The following is a 26355-nucleotide window of genomic DNA, read 5'->3' as shown; positions in this document are numbered from 1 at the left end:
GCCCCGCCGGCTGCAGTCGAATGTGAGCATGAGACCTGGCGAACGTGGGACTGTGCAGTAGAGGTGTGATCTCTCAGGAGAACATGCAGACGTGGACTTTAAATGCCTGGTCTTTATATATTAAATTAACTTTAAAAGTTAACATGCGCTGAGCCTACCAAACAGAGGATGTCTTGGGCTGGATGCTATTCATGGTCAGCCTCCACCCTCAGAGCGGAGCAGCAGAACCCGCATGGCTGGCCACCAGTGTGTCATTGCCAGGCCTGGTGGTGCAGCTGGTGCCCTCAGACCTCAGGGCCCACTGGGCTCGCCCCCAGCCCTGCCCCCAGCCACAGTACTCCAGGGACCAGTAGTAGAAGACTTTTCGTGCCAGGCTCCTGGGTCCAAGGATTGTGTGCTGCCAGCTTGCGGATGGCTGCAGTGGAGCCCTGGGCCTCTCCGAGCCTCCTGTGCCCATCTGTACGGTAGCGGCACTGGCTGCAGTTTCCACCCTACAGCGGCCATGACCTCAAACATAAGTCACATCCCATCACTGCCCTCATAGGCACCGCCCAGCCCTGCCCATGGCACCTATCACCAAGTTCAAAGTCTCCACTCAGCCGGAGCCCTGCATGAGTCAGCTCTAGCCACCTCTCCTGCGTCTCCTGTCACCTCCCCACCCCTCTGCTCCTGGAGCCCGTCCAGCAGCTGCTGCCTCGGCCTCTGCACCTGCTGGCCCCTCTGGTGTGTGTTTCTGGCTCCGCATTGCTCAGGTCCCAAGGGGCCTCCCTGCACAGCGTAGTCACCCTCAGTCAGTCACACTCCCTGCTGGATTTTCATGAGCAACCCCTTTTCTGAAGTTGTCTGGTTCCACGGTTGATTTTCGGGTTCAGCATTGGACTTCCTTTGTGAGGATGTCATGTGGGAGGGAAGGCGCTGTGTCCTTGTTCTTCACCTTTCTTGTCCTAATGCTTGACACACACTGGGAGTTCATTTTTTATTTTTTTGTATATATGTGTATTTTTAGTAGAGACTGGGTTTCACTCTGTTGGCCAGGCTGATCCTGAACTCCTGGCCTCAAGTGATCCACCCACCTCGGCCTCCCAAAGTGCTAGAATTACAGGTGTGAGCCACTGCAACTGGTCTAATTTTTATCTATTTTTTTGAGACAGGGTTTTTCTCTCTTGCCCAGGCTGGAGTGAGTGATGCAATCATAGCTCACTGCAGCCTCGACCTCCTGGGCTCAAGCGATTCTCCTACCTCAGTCTCTCGAGTAGCTGGGGCCACAGGTGCTCGCCACCATGCCCAGCTATTTTTTTTTTTTTAATTTCTTGTAGAGACAGAGTCTTGCTATGTTGCCCAGGCTGGTCTCAAACTCCTGGGCTCAAGCAGTCCTCCTGCCTGGGTGTCTCAAAGTGCTGGGATTACAGACATGAGCCATTGCACTCGGCCTACAGTAGGAGTTCAATAAATGTTTCTTGAATGTTCCATACATGCTTATGAGGTCTGGCCTTCAGACTTGGCATTAAAGCACCTTGAGATCTTGGTCAAGAGCCTGTTTCCTCATCTATCAGGTGTGGCTGAAGGTCCCCACCTGTGCCCTCCCAGGCTCTGGGAGGACCCATGGAGACAACAGGGCAGAGGGAAGGGGTTCCCACGGTGCCGATCCTGGGTACCATTCTCGCTGGGCCCTCCCTACAGGATCGAGAATGTGGGGCCCAAGCTTTAGGAGGATGCCCCTGACCAAGGTGGCAAGGCGCTGTGCTGAGGAGAGCCAGCACAAGGGGGCGCCCGAGGTCTGCTGCAGGTCGGAAGAGGCTCTGCCTTGTCCTGGCGGTGAAGGGAAGGTGGGCCACCCCGAGGGCCGCACAAGGACAACGTCCCCAGTCCCAAGTGCCGACTGCTTTGCTGCTATTTTGGTGTTAAATACGTTCTTTCATGAAGTGATAGTGATTATAGGTGGTGGTTCTAAAAACATGTCCCCACTTGCCCAGATGAAAACATTGGCAACCCAAGGTCAGTCTCAAAAGGTTTTGGAGAATTTGGGGTCCATGAAATCCTAAATACTAGTCTGTTGGGTTGTGGGATCAGAGGTCGAGATATGGGGTTCTTGGAAGAGCCTGCTGAGATCGGATACGATCCCATCGATCTGTGCCTGCCTTGCCTGGATGTCGTGAGCGCGTGTTAGCGTATCCTGTTGCCGCAGACGCCGAGCGCAATGATAACTTACTTGCCAGTACGTGATAACGCCAGGCGCGTATTAAATGCCGCCGCGCCGACGCAGTAGTCTTTTGCCGCCAGTACTGTCTTTTGCCGCCATTTTTGTGCGCACATGCCGCCCGAATGAATGCGCCTTGCCGGCGTAATGCGCATGCGCACCGGCAGATGCGTAACGCCAGTACGTGTCTTTCCTGCCGCCAATAGATGCTTTTGTCTGCCGCCAGTACGTAATGCCTCGGCCTGTGTCTTTGTGCTCGGCCGTAATCATTATGACGCATGCCGCCAGCGCATGTCTTGCCGCATTGCCGGCCGTAATCAAATGCAGTACTCGGTACTGTCTTTTAATGCCTCGAGCGCAATCGATCTTGCCAGACCAGTCTTGCCAGTGCCGCATAGTGCCGTCGATCGCCGCCAGACGGTGATCGCCTGCCATTGATGCAATCTTTGCCGCCAGTATCGATAACGCCTGCACCATCAGTACAATCGCCGCCTGCTATCAGTACCCATCTTGCCTGCCGCCAATTGCTGTCGTCTTGCCGCCACTCAATTGTAATGTCTTGCCGCCGGCTCTTGTCGTCTTTTCTGCTGCGCATCAGACGCGTCTTTGCCGCCAGTGATCTTTTTGTGTCTTGCCACCTCAGTGCAATGAACGCGATCGTCAGTCTTATGCTGCGCATGAATGATCGCCTTCGGTAACGTCGTCGATCTTGCTGCCTGCCTCCGGTGCCGTCGCGCCGCATACCGGTACGTCGTCGATCTTGCCGCCTGCTATCAGTACGGTCTTGTCTGCTGCCTCGACGCAATCAGTCGCCTGCCTTCCAGCACATATGCACACACACACACCAGCACATATGCACATACACCAGCACATATACATATACAGACACAGGCAAAGGCAAACAGGCGTGTGAACCCTGGGGTGATGCACACTGACATGGTTTGGCTCTGTGTCCCCACCCACATCTCATGTCAAATTGTAATCCCCATGTGTTGTGGGTGGGACCTGGTGGGAGGTGGTTGAATCATGGGGCGCATTTCCCCCATGCTATTCTCGTAAGAGTGGGTGAGTTCTCAGGACATCTGATGGTTGGAAAGCGTGGCACGTGCCCCCTTTGCTCGCTCTCTCCCGCTCCAGCATTGTGAAGACGTGCTTGCGTCCCCTTTGCTCTCTGCTATGATCGTTAAGTTTCCTGAGACCTCTCAGTCATGCCTCCGGTCAAGCATGCAAAAGTGTGAGTCAATTAAACCTCTTTTCTTCGTAAATTATTCAGTCTCAGGTAGTTCTCTTTATTTATATTTTTTTGAGATGGAGTCTCACTCTGTCACCCAGGTTGGAGTGTGATGGCACGATCTCGGTTCACTGCAGCCTTTGCCTCCCAGGTTCAAGTGATTCTCCTGCCTCAGCCTCTCCAGTAGCTGAGATGACAGGTGTGCACCACCATGCCCAGCTAATTTTTGTCTTTTTTTTTTCAGTAGAGACGGGATTTCGCCATGTTGGCCAGGCTGGTCTTGAACTCCTCCAGCAATCCACCCCCCTTGTCCTCCCAAAGTGCTGGGATTATAGGTGTGAGCCACCACACCCGGCCTCAGGTAGTTCTTTATAGCAGTGTGAGAATGGATAATACATACACAAACCATGCAAACACATAAACACAAGCATTCACAAGCACGCACACACTGCATACACACGTGCATGCACACATAGACATACACACACATGCATATATGCACACGTGTCCACATGCACACACACCCGCACCCATATGCACATACAAGCAAATACAAATGCATACACATGTGATGCACACAAACATGTAAACACACAGGCACATGCACACAAGCAAATGTGAACAGGAGTGCACATGATACATGCAAAACAAATGCAAATGAATAGGCACACACGTGTGCATGCACAAATGCACACACGCACAGAGAGACAAAGTCCCAAGAACATTTAGAGCCATGCACAGGCCGGCACCAAAGGAAAGAGACGCCTGTCAGTCAGTGCTGAGTTTGCAGGGTCCACTGGACTTTGGGGACGGCCTGTGAGTTTCCCAGGCGGACTCAGGCAGACAGCATTCAAGTGGGAAAAGTGTCGTATATTCAAATTTATTTAGATGAATGTCCAGCCACAGTCTTCTGTGGATTTGTGTACATTCACTTTTTTAAAAAACGGTTTCCATAAAAGGATTTTTGGTAATCGCCTAATTTTTAATACAGTATTTATATACAAAACCCATTTCAAACTACTTACTGTACAAGAGAAAAGAGAAGCATCAGATTGCATGATTTTAGCAAATAATGGAAATCTATGACACCTATGAACTTTGATCACAGTTGGCAGATTAAAGGGAATGTCAACATCACATCAATGATGTGTTCGAGACAAATATATTTCTGTTTTTCCTCTTGGCCTTTGCTAAAATGATGTTTCTCTCGGTGCTCGAGAAATTTCAGAGAGTTGTTTAGTATCATTGCTACAAATTTAGATCACTCATATCATTTATGAGACTTGGTTTATACACTTTTAAAATAATTGTCCGACAGTGACATTCCTATGAGTAAAAATATAGAGAAGTGTTACCAAAATAGAAGGCTTTATTAATAAAATTCTTTGGTAGTAACAGTATTTTAAATTCCTCTCAACGCTATTCGGTTAACTAATAAACTCCCTCCACCTTTGAGCTGCAGAAAAAATATCCTCAATCTACCATACAATTGATACTTGAAAAAAAAAAACCCATAAATATTCTAAAGCTTCCAGGGGACCCCTGGAAGCCCTAAGACTTCTTGAAACCCTGACACCATCTGTTTTAATGCTTCTGAGGTCCTCTCTGCCCATTTTCTGGTCAACTGGTTTTGTCCCATAAGGAAGACGACCAACTCTGAGGTCAGCTTGGTGTGAGGGGGCAGGTGTGTGGCTGACAGCGGGGAGCCTGCCGGGGATGCCAAGGGTGCTGGTTCCTGCTTAATCAGGGACACCTGTGCCCCCTTCTCGCTTTCCAGGAATAACTGGGATGCTCCCACGCCCCCTGTGTGGTTCAGGGATGGGGCACTTTTCTCTCAGCCGCTGAACTGACAGGAGGAAAAGGCAATGGAAAGTCTAACTTTTCTGAAACAGGCAGGTGACACCTTTTGGAACCAGAATCAATCATTATTTTTGGTTGGGGTTTCCATTTTCCCTGAAGCATCGCACCAGCTTTTGCCCGATGCCTCGGCTTACCATTTTGCATCTATCTTAAGGAATTAGGAGGATTCAGAGGAGGGTTTCTAGGGGCCTCTGCTCACTTTTCACTGCTAGGGAGACTCAAGATTCCAAGCATTCTTTCTGCAAAGCATCTGCCTTTGTTACCTTATTGCCCTATTACCAGCCATCATTTTGATTCATCTTGAATACTACAGATTAAAAACAATCCCCTGCATAATGGCTTTGTGCAAAAACAAGGGAAAGAAAACAGAAAGAAGAAAGGAAAATGTCCTATCAGAAAGTGTTCCTCCATGTTTGCAGAAAACCCAGGACCCACCGGGCCCTGGCGGGAGCGGGAAGCCACCTGCCCCTGGGAGAGGGTGCCCGTCAGTCGGGATGCCCGGCTGGCCTGCCCAGCCCTGCTGGCATAGCTACAGGACGCCCCCGTGGTAGGAATGGCTGGGGGCTGGGCTGCTGAGGCTGTCTGGGCAGGCTTTGGGGTTGTGGTGGTTGCACGGCGGCTCGTCCTTCTGCCGCTCCTTCTCCATCCAGGTTTCCAGCAGCTGCTGCTTGTCTTGCTCCTCCCGCATGAACAGCTCCACCATGAGCACCTTCTCCTTGTGGATCTGCTGGCTGATGTCCTTGGGGATGTCCGGGATGACCCAGTCCACGAAGTCGCTCATGAACATGACCAGGTTCTGGAAGGAGGAGAGGCAGCGCGTGGCAGCGGGGAGGATGGTGCCTGGGGAAGTGCTGCCGACCTCTCTGCCTGGCCCCCACCTGGTGGAGCGCCGCCCCATGACCTCCTGGCCTGTTGACCTCCCTGGGCCTCAGTTCCCAGAAGGTATAAAGGAGGCACAGAACCACCCGGCAGGCCTTTGGGAAATGTTGGCCGACTTTCTCGAATGCATCTGAACTCAGTAATTGGGAAAATCACCTGAGTCATTCTGAATTCCTTGACCAGAAGACTCAGGAAGTGACCTGATGGGTCACGCATCGCCAAATCTAACAAGCATTGAGGCTTTGGGGAAAAGCATGAAACTGGAAATAGCCACAAATGGATCAAACTTTTAGTCTGCAAAGCCTCCCAGGGCCCCCCTGAACATCTACCACCTCTGTGGAGACATTTCTGGTGGATAGAAGGCAACACAAGTCAGTTTTTATGGAAAAACGGAATCTTGTCGTTTGCTGAACATCTGTCCAGCAAGCATGTGTGAGCACCCCCGGCTGAGCAGGTTCCCGCCATGGACGGTGCTGGTGCCCCCTGGATTGGTGTCTTCTCCTGGTTGGTGCTCCCAGTCCCCAGCTGTGGCTGGGACCGGCTGCTCATGCTCGCAGCTGCAGAACGTATGCTCCCTCTCATCTCCCTCTTCCCAGCCTGGTCAGTCCAAAGCAGTGACCGGCCCATCTAGGGGTGGCCTTGCCTCCGGGTAAGGCCAGGTCTGGGGTGCCATGCATGCTCCGGGGCTCCCTTGGGGTAAGGCTGGGCTGTCTCTGGCCGAGACCCCTCCTTGCTGGGCTCTCAGGCTCTGGCCTGCGGAACCCAGCCGCACACACCTTTTACACCGCTTGCTGTGAAAAGCTGATGGATGAGGCCGCTGAGCTTAGAGGAGTGGAAGGGCCTGCCCTGTGACAGAGCTGGGACTTGAACCCAGTCCTGGGGATTCCAGCATCAGAGCCCTCGGCCCACTGCCTTCCTAGCATCGACTTAATCAGGGCTAGAGGGACACTGGTGAGCAGAACCTTGGCAGGTGATCTGCCTGGCTCGGCCTCCCGAAATGTTGAGATTACAGGTGTGAGCCACCGTGCCTGGCCCCTGTCTCTTTCAATAAAGACACTTCTACTGGATTAAACCCACCAGCCAGTCAGAACCCTTCTGCCGGCACTTATCTGGCCCCTCTCTTTGCCTTCCTCTCTCATGAGGTTGTCTTGGGCCCTGTCGGTGCAGGGGGCCTGGGGTCGGCCAGGTCCCCTCCTCGGGTGTCCCAGAGCAAGTTCTCCAGGCCTCTGGAGGAGTCTCTGAACCCCCGGCTTTAGCAGCTCGTGCCTTCCAGACTGTGGGCACGGGGTGGTCCCTTAGTGCCCCCATCCTCAAACCGGAAACAAAGAGGGACGCACCATACCTGGAAGACGATGACGAATGCCAGCCGGGCTGCCAGGACGGCCCAGAAGTCCTTGGAGATGTCGTACTTGTTTTCCGACCACGGTGGCTCTCGGTAGTCTTTGTACCTACAAAAGACGGTGGTGGAGTCGAGGGTGGGACTTCGGCGGGGCTCAGGCTCTGGCTGGAGCCAGGCAGCTCGAGGGACGCCTGGGAGAGGCTCAGCTTGGTGTGCAGCTGCCTCCAGGAGGACAGCCCTCTCTTGGGCGAGCAGCCCGCGGCCCCGCACCCAGGGAATGTCTCTCCACGGTGGAGGGGGGTGGTCAGGACCCCCCACGGGCCAGGCAGGACCTGAGGGGCTTCGTGTAAAACATATGTGGCAGGAAGTATCCCCCGGGCCCAGCCGTGGGCTCACAGAATCAAGGGCAGGGACCATGTGGTCCAGGAGATTCCAAACTTTTTTTTTTTTTTTTTTTTTTTTTTTTTGAGACTGAGTCTGGCTCTGTCGCCCAGGCTGGAGTGCGGTGGCCGGATCTCAGCTCACTGCAAGCTCCGCCTCCCGGGTTCACGCCATTCTCCTGCCTCAGCCTCCCGAGTAGCTGGGACCACAGGCGCCCGCCACTTCGCCCGGCTAGTTTTTTGTATTTTTTAGTAGAGACGGGGTTTCACCGTGTTAGCCAGGATGGTCTCGATCTCCTGACCTCGTGATCCGCCCGTCTCGGCCTCCCAAAGTGCTGGGATTACAGGCTTGAGCCACCGCGCCCGGCCGATTCCAAACTTTTAAAAGCAGTGGAGCCTCTGTTCCCAAAAGAAGTCTCACTAGATACTCCAATAGGGTCCCAAGAGTGCAGAGCCTACTTGGTTGAAGTTGGGCGGGGGCAGGGGGTTCCCTAAGCTTGAACTCCCTGAACCTCACCCCAACCCTCAGGCTCCACAGAGCTCCAGGATGGGTTCCATGAAACACAGTTTGAAAACCACCTCTGCAGTCTATCCCCTCTTTGAGGGAAACTACTGAAGAAAAGCCCTGAGCACCTTATCAGCCAGGAGGGGTGGCTCGTGCCTGTAACCTCAGCACTGTAATCTCAGGCTGAGGAGTCAGAGATCAGTCTGGGCAACACAGTAAAACCCTGTCTCTGCAAAAAAAATACAAAAATTAGCCGGGCATGGCAGCGCACGCCGGCATTCCCAGCTACTCGGGAGGCTGAGGTGGGAGGATCACCTGAGCCCGGGAGGTTGCAGTGAGTTTTTTATCATGCCACTGCTCTTCAGCCTGGCCGCAAAGTGAGACCCTGTCTCTAAAAAAAGCCAACCAAACAACCACCAAAACACCCAGCAAACCAATACCCTGAACATTTTATCAAAGTCACTTAAACAGCTTCTCAAACATTTGCGAAAGAACGAAGCTAAGCATTCCATTGGTGCAGGCAGAGGCCTGTGAGGCAGCCGGCCCAGCCCGCCCTGCCCTGCCCGGGTCTGGGGCTGCTTTCCCTCCTCCAGGGTTGCCGCTTGGTCCTCACCGCCTTATCTCGAGAGAACGCGAGCTGCCCCCAGTTCTCGTTACCAGCTTTAGATGTAGCTGACTGATCTTCTGCTTGGAGAGTCAAGCTCACTCACACCCTCTGCCCCGCCGAGGTCCTGCCACTGACCTTGGCTCTTCGTGGATACGATTGGAGCCTTAGGAAGGAGACTCGCCCCATTCATGACCACTGCCCATGCTCCAGTTCTCCCCAGCCCCTTCCTCTTTTACAGAGACCCCGAGACGCCCAGGGTCTGTGGGCTCAGGGTGAGGTCTCTGCCTAGGGCCTCCCTCCCTCCACGGCTCCCTGAATCTGAGGGACGCCACACATCAGCTGGAACTTGGCTTGAATGGAGCTGACGTCCCCACCCTTCATTGGAAAAGGTTCCCAAAGCTGGACAGAAAACTCCCCCACGAGGGGGCAGGGTTTCCAGGGGCTCAGCTGCAGTTTGTGCCCCTGCTGGTCACTAAAAGCTGAGGTCAGTCGGGGAGACCAGGAGAAGGTCCACCTGGATTTGCAGGCACAGCCCTGGCCTGGACCCACATCCCTGGTGTTCACCCACTCCAACTGCCACCTTGCTGTGTGTCCCCTAGGCAATCACTTGACCTCTCTGGGCCTCAGTCTGGGCATTCCCTCACTTACTTATGTCACAAGCATTTATTGACCAACTACTGTGTGCCAGACCCCACTCCAGGGATGGAGAATTCAGGGGGGTGCACAACAGATAGGGCCCTTGCCCACGGAGCTTGATTTCTGGAGGGAGCTGGATGGGATTCTCCGAGGGCCTATTTGGCACTGAGCTGCCAACCCCTGAGATAGGATTGGGCTGGACCACGGCTGTGGTGCCAGCTGCTGGGCCAGGCAGAAGTTGCACAACCTGCTTTCCCATGGGAACGAGCAGCCCTGTCCTCCCAGTGTCAGAAGCCACACGCACCAGCTCGTTCCTCTTTATTCTGTGCTCAAGGCTTTGCCTGCTAGCATCTGTCTCCTCTTCTTCAAGTCATAGCACCCCAGTTTTCCTTAGGACCCCCCAATTCTCTGCGACCTCTCACCCTGGCACATGACCCAGGCCAAGCCAAGGAGAGCCCTCCTCCTCATGGCAATAGTGGTTGGTTCGGGAATGGACATTTGACTCAAGATGGGGCAGTAAGACTCAGTCTCTGGATTTTCACTGACTATTGAGAAACAGAAAGTCTTCCCACAGGGACTGCAGAGCAGAGAGGATTTAAGCCAGGAGCTGCTGGGGATCCTTTCCACCAGCAAGAGAACAATGCTACACAGAGGAAATCAAAGTGGAGCCTGATGGCAAACTGTAGCTCCTGGATCCAGCCATGCCTGAAGCTATCCTGGGCTTCTTAGTTATAGGAACTGGTAAATCACCTCTAATTTCCTCCCCTCAAGCATTAATTAATTAATTAATTAATTTAATTAATTAATTATAGATAGGATCTCACTCTGTTGCCCAGGCTGGAGTGCAATGGTGCAATCATAGCTCACTGCAGCCTCAAATTCCTAGGCTCAATTGATCTCCCACCTCAGCCTCCCAAGTAGCTAGAACTACAGGTGCGTGCCACAAGGCCCAGCTATTTAATTTTTTTTTTTTTTTTTTTTGTAGAGATGGGGTCTCACTATGTGGCTCAGGCTGGTCTCTGACTCCTCAGCTCAAGTGATCCTCCTGCCTGGCCCTCCCGAAGTGCTGGGATTACGGGTGTGAGCCACTGCACCAGCCTTTTTTTTTTCTTCTTCTTTTTAAGCGAGTTTGCGTTGTTTCTTGACTTGCCCCTGATTTGAGCCCCGTCCAAACCCAGGCTCTCCCAGAAACCCCATAAACATGGCTTTTCAAAGAGGGGAGCAGAGACAGCAGTACCTGCAGATCTGCACCTCGTAGCCCAGGTCCAGGGGGTCATTGGGGGCTGTGCCGTTCTGGAAGTCGCTGACGTTGAAGGAGGAGAGGGTATGGTTGACGAAGCCATGCATGGTCCCGTTCTTACTGTACATGTAGAGGTACACCAGGCGCGGGATGAAGTCAGACGTGAAGGAGATCACAAAGGCCTGCACAGGGGACGTGACAGTGAGGGGGACCCCCAGCCTGGGCGTGGAAGGGCTGGCCACAACTGGCGTGACCCGTCCACGGCCACACTGGGCCCTGGCCATGTGCCACTGCCCCTGGCGGGGACCATAGCCGCACAGCCTTGGCATGCTGAGTGAACGGATGCGGGGTTATGGGTGCTACTCTCAGCCCCTTGGCAGCTGAAGGAGAGTGCCTGGGGGCCAGAACAACGCACTCCTAGGAGAGAAGGCGCCAGGTAGACACTGGCTGACTCTTGCTGACTGTGTGGCCTTGGGCAAATCACCCAACCTCTCTGTGCCTCCATTTTCTTCTTGTCAAAACAGGGCGTGCTGATACCCACACCATGTATGCACTGTGCCTCCGGGCTTGTTGAAGAAGGGAATGAGGCAGGAAGGGAAAGTGCTTTGCAAGCTCTCAAGTCCTCACCCAGCTCATTCTATTATAGCACCAGCTCTGGCTGGTGCCCTTACAAGAGAGGAACCCAAGGCCCAACAGCTGCCTCTCACATGGCTGTGTGGCCTTGGGCAAATCACCTAACCTGTCTATGCCTCTGGTGTCTTCCCTGTCAGATGGGGCCATGACAGTCCCCGCCTCCAAGGGCTGTGTGCAGACTAGTGGGCTAGTGTGTGGAAAGAGCTTAGAAGGGTCTAGAACATTCTAGGTGCCTGGTGAATGTACCTGCTACTATTTTTTTTTTTTTTAGAGAGAGATATGGTCTCACTATGTTTCATTATGCTGGCCAGGCTAGTCTTGAATTCCTGGCCTCAAGCGATCCTCCCGCCTCGGCCTTCCAAAGTGCTGGGATTACAGGTGTGAGCCACCGCACTCAGCCTGCTGTTATTGTTGTTGCTGCTGTTCTCCTCAGAAGATGCCCACCATGCTCTGCAGCTGCTCACAGCGCCCACTTGTTGCAGACAGGATGTACCTCTGTTCCCAGCTCCCCCAACTCCAGCACAGCGTGGGCTCTGCCTCAGGACCCTGTGCTCCCTTGTCTGGGTGGGATAAGGAGCCATCCCGGTGTGCACACTCTGCCTGCAGTCTCCCTGTAATCTGGTGGGAGCATGTGCCTGGCAGAAGGGGTTGCCCTCCGGGAAAGGGCTCTGTCAGAGGGCTCTGAAGGGCCCTTCTCCGGGGCTGAGTGTCACCCTCTGCCCTCTGTGGGGACTGAGTCCTAGGGCCTGCTGAGACCCTGACTTGGCATTACGGCCATGCAGGGACATTGATTGTCAGCTCTGGGGAGCCACCCTGTGTCCGCCGTGGGCACGGTGTCAGCTTTTGGTGGGGAAGATTGGGCTCAGCTAGAGGGTGGAAGGGACGAGAGCCACGGGGCCCTGGCACAGCGGACTCCCTGTGGCTGCTTGGGGTTCTCATGTCTGGGATGCAGCCTTGGGCTTGAAGTATATGCTGGAGACAGCTGGGCACAGCTAAACCCAGGGGGGATCCAGGCCATGGGCAGAGTCAGACAGATCCTGATGGGGAAGGCTGAGGGCCGGGCCATCCTAGCCTGCGGGTCTGGGGATGGGAGAGGCTGGAAGGGGCTGCCATGCTGGGGAGGAGGCTGAGGGGCCTGGAGCCCTGATTCTTAGCAGAGCCATGTGTGAGGCTGATGAGAGCGTCCTTCTCGCCCCATTTCAGCATCTCCCAAACCTCTATAGAGCAGCCATACATTTCAGATTAAGGAGAAAAACCAACTTTTTTCTTTAAATAAGAGAACAGAAAGATTGTCAATAAGGAATCTCTGTGTTTCTCTCCCTCTGTCTCTGTCTTCCCTCCTATATGTCTGTTGTTTATTCTCAGTGGACTTAGGGGCCAAGGTGGGCATGGTGGAGAATTTTGCTCAAAGCTTGCAGAAAGGCTGGGCGCAGTGGCTCATGAATGTAATCCCAGCACTTTGGGAGGCCAAGGAGGGCGGATCACCTGAGGTCAGGAGTTCGAGACCAGCCTGGTCAACATGTCAAAACCCTGTCTCTACTAAAAATACAAAAGTTAGTCAGGCGTGGTGGTGGGCGCCTGTAATCCCAGCTACTTGGGAGACTGAGGCACGAGAATCGCTTGAACCTGGGAGGCAGAGGTTGTAGTGAGCTGAGATAATGCCACTGCACTGCAGCCTGGACCACAGAGTGAGACTCTGACTCAAAAAAAATTAAACAAAAAACTTGCAGAAAAAGTTTGAAGAGAATTTTTTATGCCTCCTCAGAATGCACCCTCCCCACCCCATGTGGTCAAGGGACATTTATAACTAGAGAATCCCGGCAGCCTGGGGCTGCACCATGGCTAGGGGTAGAAGACCCATGCCCAGCTCCTTCTCCAAGGGGTCCCCGGCCGCCTGGCAGTTCAGCCAGGACTTCCTTCCACCGAGGTCCCTGATGTCACTTACATTGATGATGACAGCAAGCTTCCCAATGCCTCTGAGGATATTGTACCAGATTCCTGGGGGAAGAAGAAGTCACGGTTTTAAAGAACCCTACACTCTCAGTCATTGCAGCCACCAGGCAGCAGCCTGAGCAGGTACCATCCTTGCAGGGGCCAGGCTTTCTCACAGCAATCAGAGGCTTACGGCAACCAAGAGTCATTTGCTCAGGTCCTGAGGAAGCCAGGTCACTGCCAGGGCCTGGTGTGCACCAGCCCTTTCTGACAAGCTCACCAGCTTCTAAAAGAGGTGCTTAAAGACAGCTGCTCCCTCAGTGGTTCTGCACGATCTCCCCATGCACCTGTGTAAATACTAGTTGGCTCAGATGAAACTTTTTTTTATTCCTAAAGTGACTAAGATTCAATTGGGGTGCAGCTCCCAAAGCTCTGGTGGAGGATACCTGTATTCAGGGCTAGGCCAGACATGGCTTTGCCGCTGAAGAACAGTGCCAGGGCCCCCGGCTGGTGGCACTCAGTCCACAGCAGTGCAGGTCGAACTGTTCCCCATCTGCACACCCCCTTGCTCCCTTTACTCCAAGACCCAGGGTTGCACCAAATCACAGATGAACAAGAGGATCACAACACAACGCCCGGGGCCATGCTGGCCTCTCCATTCATCTTCCCAGCGGCCACGAGATCTAGCAGGGCCCAGGAAGGAGTCCCTCAATGGCCCAGGAAGCAGGGCCTCAGTGTTGCAATTCCTGGAAATGGTCCAGTGTCCCGGACTGACCCCTGGCTCACCCTAATTGCACCCTATCATGCCCAGCAGTGTCGTATGCAGCGGTTTGGCTGGGAGCCCAATCCTGAGGCCTGCTCTCCATGCCCTGAGCCGGCTCTGAGATGGGTGATAACCAGCACTCATCAGAAAGGACCAAGACGGAGCAGATGGACTTCCTGCCTGTGCAGGAGGCTGCAGGGAGAGCTGTACATAGCGCTTCTGCCCTGGTAGCCAAGGGGAGCCTCTCAGTCCCCGTTTCTGGGGTGCATGCTGGTGGTCTGCAAAGGCAGCAAGAGTTCAGGCCCCCTGTGTGGCCCAGAGCTAGAAACCACAGGCTCAGATGAAACCTCCGAGACCAGGATCTCTTGCTCCCTGCCCCCAGCCAGCTCCAATTCAATGACAGACCACAGTCACAATCATCATCAATCAAAAATGCCACTGTAGGCTGGGTGTGGAGGCTCACGACTATAATCCTAGCATTCTGGGAGGCTGAGGTGGACAGACGACTTGAAGCCAGGAGTTTGAGACCAGCCTTGCCAATATGGCAAAACACCATCTCTACTAAAAATACAAAAATTAGCTGGGCACGGTGGCACATGCCTGTAATCCCAGCTACTCGGAAGGCTCAGGCACAAGAATAGTTTGAGCCAGGGAGGCCGAGGTTATGGTGAGCCGAGTTCACGCCACTGCATTCCAGCATGGGCAACAGAGAAAGGTTCTGTCTCAAAAAAAGAGAGAAATACCCACTGCAACCCATCGCTGGTGGGCAGTTTGAGAAGTGACAATCACTATTCCCTGACCCCTGTCTCCAGTCCTCGGGCCATGGGAGCCATCGCCTAATTGTAGCTCCATTTGATCTTTTGCACGGGCGCAGCGATCCTCAGTTTATTTTTCTGCTGGAGCAGGTGGTGGGGCAGTCACATGGGCTCTGCACACTAGCAGCCCTAGGGCCACCGCATCCTGAATAAAGCACCTGGGAACGCAGGTGCATGAGGGCTGGATGGCACAGCCCTACAAAGTCAGCACTGAAGTGCTCCCTCAGGAGTGGGAACACTTCCCGCCCTGCATCTCCTGGCTGGGTGTCAGGGCTGAGGGCCCTCCGTGGACTCCAAGCTCCTGGGGCAGGCTGCTAATTGCACGTCCCTGTAGCTTCTGGGTCTAGCTTGGTGTCTGGCACATGAGGTGGGTGCTGCTGGATAAATGCCTGCTGAGTGACTGCACGAGCATAGAAAGCCCTTTCCAACCGGATGCTGGCACCGGAGCAGAGGCTGCAAAGCAGTGGCAGGCAGGCCCCATCCAGGCTACATGGCCATTTTGTAGCGCTTGTCTACTGCTTAAAAATGCAGACTGATGCTTTAAACCGGGAAAACGTATTTAAAAAAATCAAGGCCGGGCGCATCGGCTCACGCCTGTAATCCTAGCACTTTGGGAGGCTGAGGCGGGTGGATCACCTGAGGTCGGGAGTTCGAGTCCAGTCTGGCCAACATGGCGAAGCCCCGCTCTATTAAAAAACAAAAATTAGCTGGGTGTGGTGGCGGGCACCTGTAATCCCAGCTACTCAGGAGGCTGAGGCAGGAGAATCGCTTGAACCTGGGGGACGGAGGTTGCAGTGAGCCGAGATCGTGCCACTTCACTCCAGCCCTGGCGAATGAGACTCCGTCTCAAAAAACAAAACAAAACAAAACAAAACAAAACAAAACAAAACAAAACACAAAAAACAAAATCGAGACTCCTCGGCTCTGGTCCTGGCTGGCTGGTGCGTCTCCTTGGCAACAGCTGGCTGTGATGCTGTGATGCCCGGGGCGCCCCCTGCAGGTCGGGCCGTGCACTGCAGCTCTGCTGTCTGTGCCGGGGCCTCCAGGCGACCTCTGACCTCCGACCTCCATTATGGCCGCCTTAGCATCCAAACCCAGACCCCGACTAGAGTTGAATGTTTCAAGCAATGTGGGAATGGGCACACTGCTCTGTGGCCATGAAGAATACTCCTAGGACTTAGTCTTACTTGCGCGTGTGGCCCACCTGGCCCTTGGGGCTCTGAGTTTGAGGTGGGGTGGGCCTGGGGTGGGGGTTGAAGTCTTTGGCTGTGGGACTCCCGAGGGATGCGGCTCCTGAGCTCAGGGCCTTGCAAGGGCAGGACTCAGGCAGGCGAGGGGGTCTGTCCAGGTGATTGCCCAGCAGGCCCAGAGAGAGAACAGGAAGTGGGAGGGATGAGGAGGGGATGAGATGGAGCCGGGAGCGGGGTCTTCCTCGCTTCCGGGCCCGGATCGAGCCTGTCCTGACAGGTCTGCAGGATATCTACGTCCAGGAGGATGACTCTCCGTGTGGCCCTGCACATCTGTGGGGTGTGTTAGAGAAATGCAGAACCGACAGCCCAGCCCCAGCCCCAGCCCCAGCTCACGGAATCCGCCTCTCCTGGGGTGGGGCCGGGAACCCGGAGTTATTCTGAGGCACACTCCAGGGAGACACTCACTGCTCTGAAGATCTCTGTAAACTAAAAATAAAATTCTAATTCCCTCTTCAACCATTTAAATGGGGTCCATTATCTCGGCTAGGGAACCCTCAGGTTAACCCGAAAAACTGGTTCAGGCCATGACAGGAAGCAGGGGGCATGGGGAGGGTCAGACAGGACTCCTCATGCCCTCCTCCCTTTCGGAATTCAGCAAAAGCCGACCAGCGTGAACAGCAACACAGACCTTAAGTCTGATAAACATTTACAGTCTATTCTCTCTGATGCCTGTTACCTGTAGGTTTCATCTGCACGATAAAACCTTGGTTTCCACAACCCCTTATCATAACCCAGACTTTTCTTTCTATTGATAATAACTCAACCAATTGACAATCAGAAATTTTAAAAATAGGCCGGGTGCAGTGGCTCACGCCTGTAATCCCAGCACTTTGGGAGGCAGAGGCGGGCAGATCACCTGAGGTCACGAGTTGGAGAAACATGGTGAAATCTTGTATCTACTAAAAATACAAAATTAGCTAAATCTGGTGGCACACACCTGCAATCCCAGCTACTCAGGAGGCTAAGGCAGGAGAATCGCTTGAACCTACCCAGGAGGCAGAGGTTGCATCATGCCATTGCACTCCAGCCTGGGTGACAAGAGTGAAGCTCTCTCTCGGAAATAAAAAGTATGTGCGCGCACACACACACACACACACACACACACACACACACATATATATATATACACCTATAACCTGGAAGTCGCCCCACCCTGTCCCGCCTTTCTGGACCAAACCAATGTATATCTTAGATGTATCTGATTGATGTATCATGTCTCCCTAAAATGTACAAAACCAAGCTGTGCTGCGACCACCTTGGGCCCATGTTCTCAGCACCTCCTGAGGGCTGTGTCATGGGCCGTGGTCACTCACATTTGGCTCAGAATAAATCTCTTCAAATATTTGACAGAGTTTGACTCTTTTCATTGACATCTCTAAGTAAAAGGGGATGCTGTGCTTTTGGAATACTCTTTGGGTGGGCTTCTTTGATGACAGTCCTGTTGGGGAAAACTGCCTCATTTTTACTTCCCCAGGTAAATTCCTTGGTTTCTTTCCCAAGGAATTTTTCCCACTCTAGGGGACGCTAAGCCCCATTTCCCAGAACAGTACAGGGAGGTATTTGGACAAAGCCAGGTGCTTGGCGAGGCCACCACTGCTGCCCACAGGCAGTGCCTGGGAGCCGAATGGAGGCTGCGCTTTCCCACCAGCAGGCTGTGAAGCACCAGGAAGAGAATAGGAAGTCGAAGCCAGGGCTGGGGAGCTGGAGCAGATTCCCACGCATGGGCTGGGTCCCTGCTGTGACCTGCTGGATGGCAGGGTGATCAAGGCACCTGTGCTTTGTGGCACAGCTTCCCCCAGCCACCCAGGGCCTCAGGAGTGCAGGTCACAGGGGCCACAGGGGCCCTCTGTCCCCTCGAGGAGCTCGCCTGCGGGCCCTGCACGGATCATAGAAGGAATACAAAAGCCTCTTCAAGGAAAGGCTACGGTTAAGGAATCCACAAACAAACGAGTGAAAGGAGGGCAGATTATGCCTTCAGCCAACCGGACAGGAACCAGGAAGTGAGTAGCTGATCCGTAAGAACTGAGCAAAAACAAGCCAGGTGCAAAGAGTCCAAAGAGGCACGCGGAAGGCCTGCTGCTGGTGGGGACGCCAATGCCTGCAGAGGGACTGCAGGAAGCCAAGGCCACTGAGCTGCTGCTCTCTTTCACCCTGGTGGGTTTGCAAGCTTCATTCAGCCACCGTCTGGGGACAGCCAGAGCTTCTCGAAGCAGAGGGCGCCAGAGCAAACACACGCGCACTGTGATGCGGCAGGTGGCGGGCAGGGGTGGGGCACTGTCAGGTGCCTGAGCATCGGGCCTTTGTGAGGACTCAGTGTGGGCTGCGTTCTTCTCTTTGTTTTCAGCTGTACCTGCTGGAATGGGATGGCACTCTTTTCTTTACTGCCGTGAGGCAGGGCGCTCCAGAATTTCCGAGGACAGCAGGGAGCACCTGGTGAGCGGGCCCGAAGCTCCCTTTTCGGGGTCTTTGGTACACAGGGTGAGGTTTTCAGAGGCAAACCCTCTATGCATGCAGGAGGCCCAGGACTTGATCTCTCTGGTTCCTGCTCAGCTCTGTTACCGCCTGGGCCTCGTTTTCCTATCTGGAAAGTGGCACTGAGGGAAGATTCACTCAGGCTTCCCCCCGGGGTTCCCTGGAGGACACGACAGGCTGAGGTTCTGAGGAGCTCATGTTGGCAGGCAGCCCTGTATGCCATCTTCAAAGCAGCGCTACGCCGAGGCACAGCCTGGGATGCAATCTCGCCTTGCTCCTGAGAGCGGGTGTGCAAAGATGGCCATGGTGGCCTGTTTTTCGATAGCCTCTTTCTCACTTGTCCCGCCAGCTAAAAATGACCTTTTTTGAAGCCGAGTCTGGTTGCCCAGGCTGGAGTGGCGTGATCTCGGCTCACTGCAAGCTCCACCTCCCATGTTCACGCCATTCTCCTGCCTCAGCCTCCCAAGTAGCTGGGATTACAGGCGCCTGTCACCATTAAAAATTAAAATGCCGCCACAAAAATTAGCGCTCCCAGCTAATTTTTGTATTTTTAGTAGAGATGGGGTTTCACCATATTGGCCAAGCTGGTCTCAAACTCCTGACCTCAGGTGATCCACCTGCCTCGGCCTCCCAAAGTGCTGCAATTACAGGCATGAGCCACCACGCCAGGCCCTGACCTTTTCCACTTTTAAGTATGAAATGAAAAATGTATGAAAAGTGTAGCCTTTGGGTGAGAACCACCGCCTAAGACTTGAGGATGTCGTTTCTGGGTCCAGGAAGCCTAAAACATTCACTCTGGCTCTTTACTGAAAACAAGTGCTGACCTCTGACCTAGAGCACCAGCAAATCAGCGCTTCAGCCTTGCGCCACCTCTGGCCATGTAGGGCTGTGGTATGAGGGGCGAGGGGCGAGGAGCTCACCCATGGCCTCAGCAGAGGCAGAACAGGGATGCTGGTGGTTAGCGGGGTCTTCAGAGGGTTAGCTAGCTCATGGCTTTTAAAGCCTTTGAAATTTGTAAACAAAATCACAGGGCAGTCTAATATAGAGTGTCTGTGTTCTGAATCTTCATTACCTGGGTCACCCAGAGAAGAGATGACGTAGGGAAGCAAAAGTATCCAAACACAGTGCCATGACCTCTTACCCACGAGCCCTGGGATGTCCCTCCCTATAAGGCACCAAAGTTTCCAGGCCCCTTTCAAAGCCAGGGCATTACACAGTGCCAATGTGAAGCTGCAGGGTGAACTGCAGGGTGAATCACTGCTATCTGATGGTCTTCGACCTGTGAAAATGACAATTTCATCTGTTTTAGTCTACAAGACAGCCAAGTGTTAAGAGAAGCCAGAGTTGAAGTTATCTTGGAGCCAGACAGTGGAAGATTGGTGGATTTGGTCACCAGTGGATGCTGGGCTTGCCACAAGGGGCCAAGGTGTGGACCAAGGAGCTTCCAGTCAGGACAGAGCCGCTAACAACTTAAGGAGAGAACACGGACTAGGGTGAGGTGATCCGAAGGGTGTTTCCAGCGAGAATGACACACATACCAAGGACTGGAGAAGCCCTTGGAACAACTGAAAAAGCTTCCTACATTTTTTTTTTTTTTTTTTTGAGATGGAGTCTTGCTCTGTTGCCCAGGCTGGAGTGCAGTGGCATGATCTCGGCTCACTGCAACTTCTGCCTCCCGGAATCAAGGAATTCTCCTGCCTCAGCCTCCTGAGGAGCTGGGATTACAGGCTCCCACCACCACACCCGGCTAATTTTGTATTTTTAGTAGAGACGGGGTTTCACCATGTTAGTCAGGCTGGTCTCGAACTCCTGACCTCAGGTGATCCACCTGCTTTGGCCTCCCAAAGTGCTGGGATTACAGACATGAGCCACTGCACCCGGTCAGTTTCCCACTTTTTGTAAGATTATGTTTGGCCTACAAAAGCCTAACCCAAAACTATCTTATCAAGCTTGTATGGAATCTTCATTTCAGCAAGGTAATATCCCCAATACGTAATCCAACCTTTTGTTTATTCCAATAATTAGTACAAAGGTGCTATTCTCACTAAAATTGTGTTAAATTTGAGATAAAATGAATGTATGTTTGTAATTTTGTTTTCACCCTGAAAATTGGGTCCTACTATAAGATAAGATGGGATCACCCTTCCTCTGAGGGCTGGCTCTGGTGGAGGCCTGCGTGGGGCTCCCATACCCCTCACCCTCCTGGACAGATCGTTGTCCTGTCTCTGTTTAAATGCCTCTGGTAACAGGGAGCTCTCTAACCCACAAGGAAGTCTGTTCTGTTTTTGACACCTCTGACTATTAAAGTTATTCTTTTTCTTTTCTTTTTTTTTCTTTTCTTTTTGAGACAGGGTCTCTCTGTTGCCCAGGCTGGAGTGTAGTGGCATGATCACATCTCACTGCAGCCTTGACCTCCTGGCTCACACAATCCTCCTGCCTCAGCCTCCCAAGTAGCTGGGACCACAGGTCTGCGCCACCACATCCAGCTAATTTTACTTATTTTTTTGAGACAGGATCTCACTCTGTTGCCCAGGCGTGGGCACAGCTCACTGCAGCCACAATCTACGTGGGCTCACTGAACCTCCCACCTCAGCCTCCTGAGTAGCTGGGACTACAGGCATGCACCATCACGCCCAGCTAATTTTTCCATTTTTTGTAGAGACAGGGTTTCGCCATGTTGCCTACGCTGGTCTTGAATTCCTGGGCTCAGTGTAGAGACAGGGTTTCGCCATGTTGCCTAGGCTGGTCTCGAACTCCTGGGCTCAAGCTGTGCCTCCTCCTGGGCCTCCCAAAGCACTGGGATTACAGGAGTGAGCCATGGTGCTCAGCTCAAGTTATTCTTTACGCTGACCTGAAATATACATTCTCCCAACCTCACACTCTTTCTCCACGTGGTCAAGGTGCCTTAGTGATGGGGTTAAAAAGCTGGAGTTGAGTTGCATCTTGGCTTTGATTTCTGTAGGCAAGCCATGCAATGACTGGGACTGTTCTTCCCTGTCTACAGAGGGGGGCTCCTTCCTTCCTTTTCTCTTTTGTGAACATTAAATGATGCCATGACATGCAATGTAGGAAGGCACATGCTGAACAGCTAACACTCCTTTCCTGTTGGTCTCGCCCTGGCTCTGGGGTCACACATTGCTACAGGTGGGTGTCGCCAGCCATCAGAGAGGCAATGTAGTCTCTTGTACCTCCTAAAGCAGCAGGTTGTTGAGACCTTCAGATGTCTGGGACCCACACTTTCCAAACGTTGTCTGTGACCAACGCATCTTAGGAGGGGAAGGGTGGGGACAGGGCTAAGCGAGCCTCCACGTCTTGTGTCACCTGCCCCCCAGGCTCCACCCAGCAAAGGCTGAGTGAAGAGCCCCAGGAGGGACACCTGGTCAGCTCTGGCTCTAGCTTCTGGAGCGTGGCAATCCCCTCCCCAAACCCAGCACGCATGTGGAACTGGTCCTGCCGGCCCGTGGGGTCACTCACCGATGTCTTTGGCTCTGACAGCCACCGGCCTTCGGAGCTCAGTGACAAACTTTTTGGCATCCAGGCGGATCTCAATGATGTTGTTCAGTAGCGCAAACAGCGGGGCCAGGGGGAAGGAGGCGACAAACAGGGTGACAAAGCCAAACTGGATGACTGCAGAGAGAGCCCAGTGCCAGTCAGCACCCCATGAGCCACAGCCCATAAGCGGGGACTCCACCACCCCGTGTGCCGAGCTGCACAGGTCTGGCTGCTGCCCCACCTCCAACAAGCCCACCTGCATAGACCACCTGTTGGGACGGACCCTCCATGACCCTGGGTGACCTCCAGGATTGGGCTGAAGGCAGAATTCCAAATTTTGCTCTGAATCTGTGTTGGACTCTTGAATAAAGGGAGTGCTCACTTAGCTATGGCTAATCTTTTTTGAGATAGTCTCGATCGGTCACCAGGCTGCAGTACAGTGGCACAACCATAGCTCACTGCAGCCTCGACCTCCCAGGCTCAATGAATCCTCCCACTTCAGCTTCCCGAGTAGCTGGGACCAAGGCATGCACCACTATGACTACTTAATTTTTGTATTTTTTGTAGAGCTGGGATTTTGCTATGTTGCCCAGGGTGGTCTCAAACTCCTGAGCTCAAGTCATCCACCCAAAGTGCTGGGATTCCAGGCATAAGCCACCTCGCCAGCCTATGTCAAATTTAAAAAAATCATCACCAAAAGGAAAAGGACCATCGTGAGCTCACAGGCCCAGCCTGTGGTCATTCCCCTGCCTGTGCTGGGAAGGGACGTGGCAGTGGCTCTGCTGCTTCCATCATGGGGGCTCCCTGGGACCTGGGGGACCTGCCTGCATGGCTGCATCTTCCAGAGCCCCAAACTTTCCCTTGCATCAGGCCTCCTGGATCCGGGTGGGACCAAGGACAGTCCCTCGCCTCTGCCCCTGCGGCCCTCCCCCTGGGGATCGTCCCACCCAGGAGCTGGCTCTGGGGCTTCTTTGGCTTTGGATGCTGCATCCAGCACGGGGCTGGGCTCCTAGGAGAAGGTCAGGAAAAGGTTGCTGAGTGGAACTGAGCAGGAAAGCTGGTTCAGGAACTGCACAGCAGGACCCAGTCCAAGGGCATTTGGTGCCAGGCGGTAAACAAGGAAGCCGGCAGAATGTCACTGTGTGCCTGGCGGGCTGAGTGTGGGCATTGTTAGCATGTGGGGTAGGCCGTGCGGGGTGCCCTGAGTGTGAGCACTGTTAGCATGTAGGATGGGCCATGGCGGGGAGTGCCCTGCAAGTTCTGTCCCTGGGCTGTCTTGCTCGCCCTGGCAAGGTGGGCTGAGTGGGAGTTCTCTGGTCCTGCCTGAGGTCCCTGGAGGGGATAAGGGATTGCTTATGTAGGGTGGTGTGTGCTGTGCATGAGGGCCGGGGGCTGCTGAGGCCTGAGGCTGTGGGTCACTCACCAGGGTGGGCTTTCTCACTTCCGAGTGGTGCTGCCTACTCCAGCACTAAGGGTATGACCGGGGAGCTGGAGACACTGCCAGGGCTGGGGCCAGGGAGGGAGGGTACGGGGGGCGGGGAGGTGGGGCATTCCTAAATGGGCTTGTTCTCCCCATCTATCCACATCCGTGGCTTGAGCCTTCCTTGGAGGAACAGACTGGCAGCCCACGGGGTGGGGAGAAAGCCAGTGGGTGTGGAAATGTGCCTCGGTCAGTGGGGGCAGGGTGGGGCACGGGTGAACCATTCCCCGTGTATGTGGGCAGGAGGCGTCTGCTCCAGAAATCCCCTTTGTCCAAACCCATCAGGAACTCGGGACGTGACGTCCAGCCACTAGGAAAATAAATCCAGGGAAGGGGCTGCCAGTCTCGTGGCCCACTGCAGGCTGTGCTGGTGTCTGGGGCTCTATTCTTCCTGGGGTTTCCTGTGGAAGGAGTGACCCTGCAGGCAGGGGAGGCCACCTCCCTCCTGGACGAGTGGCCAATGCTGAGTTTAAACGGTGGGAGCCGTTTGCCCACCGGCCTGACCCTGGTTCAGCTTGGACTTTATTCCAGGAGAAAACAGAGAGGAGCCACAGAAGGCCACACTTAAGATTCCTCTCCTCTGGTCAGCGGCAGGGTGCTCCTTGCACAATTGTCTGGGGAGCCAGCAGTGACATATGTGGACACTTCGGCCAACAGGAGGGGCACAGGGCAGCACTTGCGGTGAAATTAAACAGAAATGCTCCCCGCCCTCTAAGGGGCCCTTACCCCCAGGCCTTTGTTCAAAATGCAGCCTGCCAGGTCTCACCTGGAGCAGACCAGGGACAAGCCTGGGAACGGGCATTTTAGAGAAGTTGACCTTGGTGGCCAGGGGCACTGCATGCTCGGAGCCCCGTCTACAGCAGTCTTCCTGACTACTTTTGCTCATCCATTTAGTCAGCAAACACCCATTGAGCACCCACTGTATACCTGGACCTGCTCTAGGAGCACGGCTATGGGATGAGGAGTAAGAGAGGGCGAGGCTGCCATCCTACCAGGGGGAGACAGAAGAGGGATGACGGGGTGAGGCTGTCTGCTGGGAAGCAGAAACACCAAGCAGGGGAGGGGTGGGGGTCGTGGCCGTGTCGGGCAGGGGCTGCCCCTTTCAAACACGGTGGTCAGGGAAGGCTTCTCTGTTGGGGAACATTCCGAATAGAGCCCGGCAGGCAGGAGACAGTGAGTCATGCAGGTATTTGGGGGAGGGCATTCCAGCAGGGCACATCTAGTGCAAAGGCCCCGGGGCGGCCCAAGCTCCGTGGGGCTGGGGAGCAGCAAGGAGGCCAGCATGTGCAGAGCACAGGAGCAGGAGGGGGAGGTAAGTGACCAGGTCAGGGAGAGTCCAGAGCCGTGCGGACTGCACCTGGCCTCTTCCCAGCTCTCCTTGGCCACCCCCTAAAGGTATGTGCCGCCTCTTGGCATCCTCCTGGCCAGTCACACGATTGAGGGGGGTAAGGCTCAATCCCTGGGTCTCCTTTGAGCACCTGCCCTGTGCTAGGGGCAGCTGTCGCCAGCCCACAGGTGAGCAAGTCCTGGCTCCTGCAACTCAGGAGCTCACCACCAGGAAGGGGAGATGAGTCATGGACCCAAAGCAGGAGGCTTGAAGGGCCCTGGGGCTGAGACGAGGGACCTCGGATTGCCGGGGGTTTCAAGTGAGGAGGATCTTGTAGCTTAGCAGGGCTGAGCCCTCGGCTGCTGAGGGAGACTGAGGGAGGAGGAAGAGCTGCACAGCCGAGGCCGGGTTCGGGTTGCACTGAAGGGAACTGTGCCTGGGGACCGTGCCTGGGGACCGTGGCTGCTTGACCTGGGCCTCTGGAAGACAGGACAGCCATGCTCACCGACCCAAGGGAGCAGCAGCACCAGGATCCCAGGGTCTGCATCTCCCTCCTCCCCGCCCAATGCTTCCGGAGGGATGCTGGGCACCGCAGGGTCGGGGGCATCATGCCCCTGCAGCCCTTCCCCACTCCAGGTGGCATGCTGGCCTGATTTCTATCCTGACGTCACCTGCCTGTCCCGGCCATCACTCACTCATTTCCATGTACTCTGGGGTGAGGCCCGCGAAGGGCTCCAGGTTGTAATCCACCTCATACCGCTGCTTCCTCTTCACACACTCCTCGTGGTCAGGGGGGCTCTGCCGCTTCAGCTTCAGGTAACGGATGAGCTTCTTCATCTTCCTGAGAGATGTGACACCACACAGTTAGGTTTGCAGAAAGGTGAATCTGGGGCTCGGGTCTGGCACCTCTGGTGATGTGTCTTTTTTTTTTTTTTTTGAGACAGAGTTTCACTCTCTTTGCTCAGGCTGGAGTGCAGCGGCACTGTCTCAGCTCACTGCAACCTCTGCCTCCCGGGATCAAGCAATTCTCTTGCCTCAGCCTCCCGAGTAGCTGGGACTATAGGCACACGCTGCCACGCCCAGCTAATTATTTGTATTTTAAGTCGAGATGAGGTTTCACAGTATTGCCCAGGCTGGTCTTGAACTCCTGAGCTCAGGCAATCCGCCCGTCTCTGCCTCCCAAATTACTAGGATTATAGGCATGAGCCACTGCGCCTGGCCTCTAGTGATATTTCTAAGTTTCTGCTTTAAATCTAAAATGCACTTGTTTGCAATCATTTCTTTATATGATCTCCTCTGCCGTTTCCCCAAAAGGCA

The 26355-nt window shown here is 54.2% G+C and overlaps 1 protein-coding gene across 12 annotated transcripts in view; it reads right to left on the bottom strand.

Annotated features, from left to right (window-relative positions):
- Positions 1 to 4294: 4294 nt before the first annotated feature.
- The window catches only part of ANO1 (anoctamin 1), a 218213-nt gene continuing 196152 nt past the window's right edge, over positions 4295 to 26355 (bottom strand). For all 12 annotated transcript variants that reach the window (XM_017948165.3, XM_017948164.3, XM_017948166.3 and 9 more), the window contains 6 exons: positions 25734 to 25879; positions 22214 to 22366; positions 13453 to 13505; positions 10872 to 11056; positions 7510 to 7615; positions 4295 to 6084 (listed from right to left, as the gene is read on the bottom strand). In XM_017948165.3, coding sequence (XP_017803654.1) covers positions 5818 to 6084; positions 7510 to 7615; positions 10872 to 11056; positions 13453 to 13505; positions 22214 to 22366; positions 25734 to 25879 — 910 coding nt within the window. In that variant the 3' untranslated portion in view covers positions 4295 to 5817. The remainder of the gene's footprint in view (positions 6085 to 7509; positions 7616 to 10871; positions 11057 to 13452; positions 13506 to 22213; positions 22367 to 25733; positions 25880 to 26355) is intronic.

This window comes from Papio anubis, chromosome 12 (assembly GCF_008728515.1).
Source record: "Papio anubis isolate 15944 chromosome 12, Panubis1.0, whole genome shotgun sequence".
Lineage (NCBI taxonomy): Eukaryota > Metazoa > Chordata > Mammalia > Primates > Cercopithecidae > Papio > Papio anubis.
Note: the sequence above shows the minus strand (reverse complement) of the source record. Positions and strands in the feature narration are given on the sequence as shown.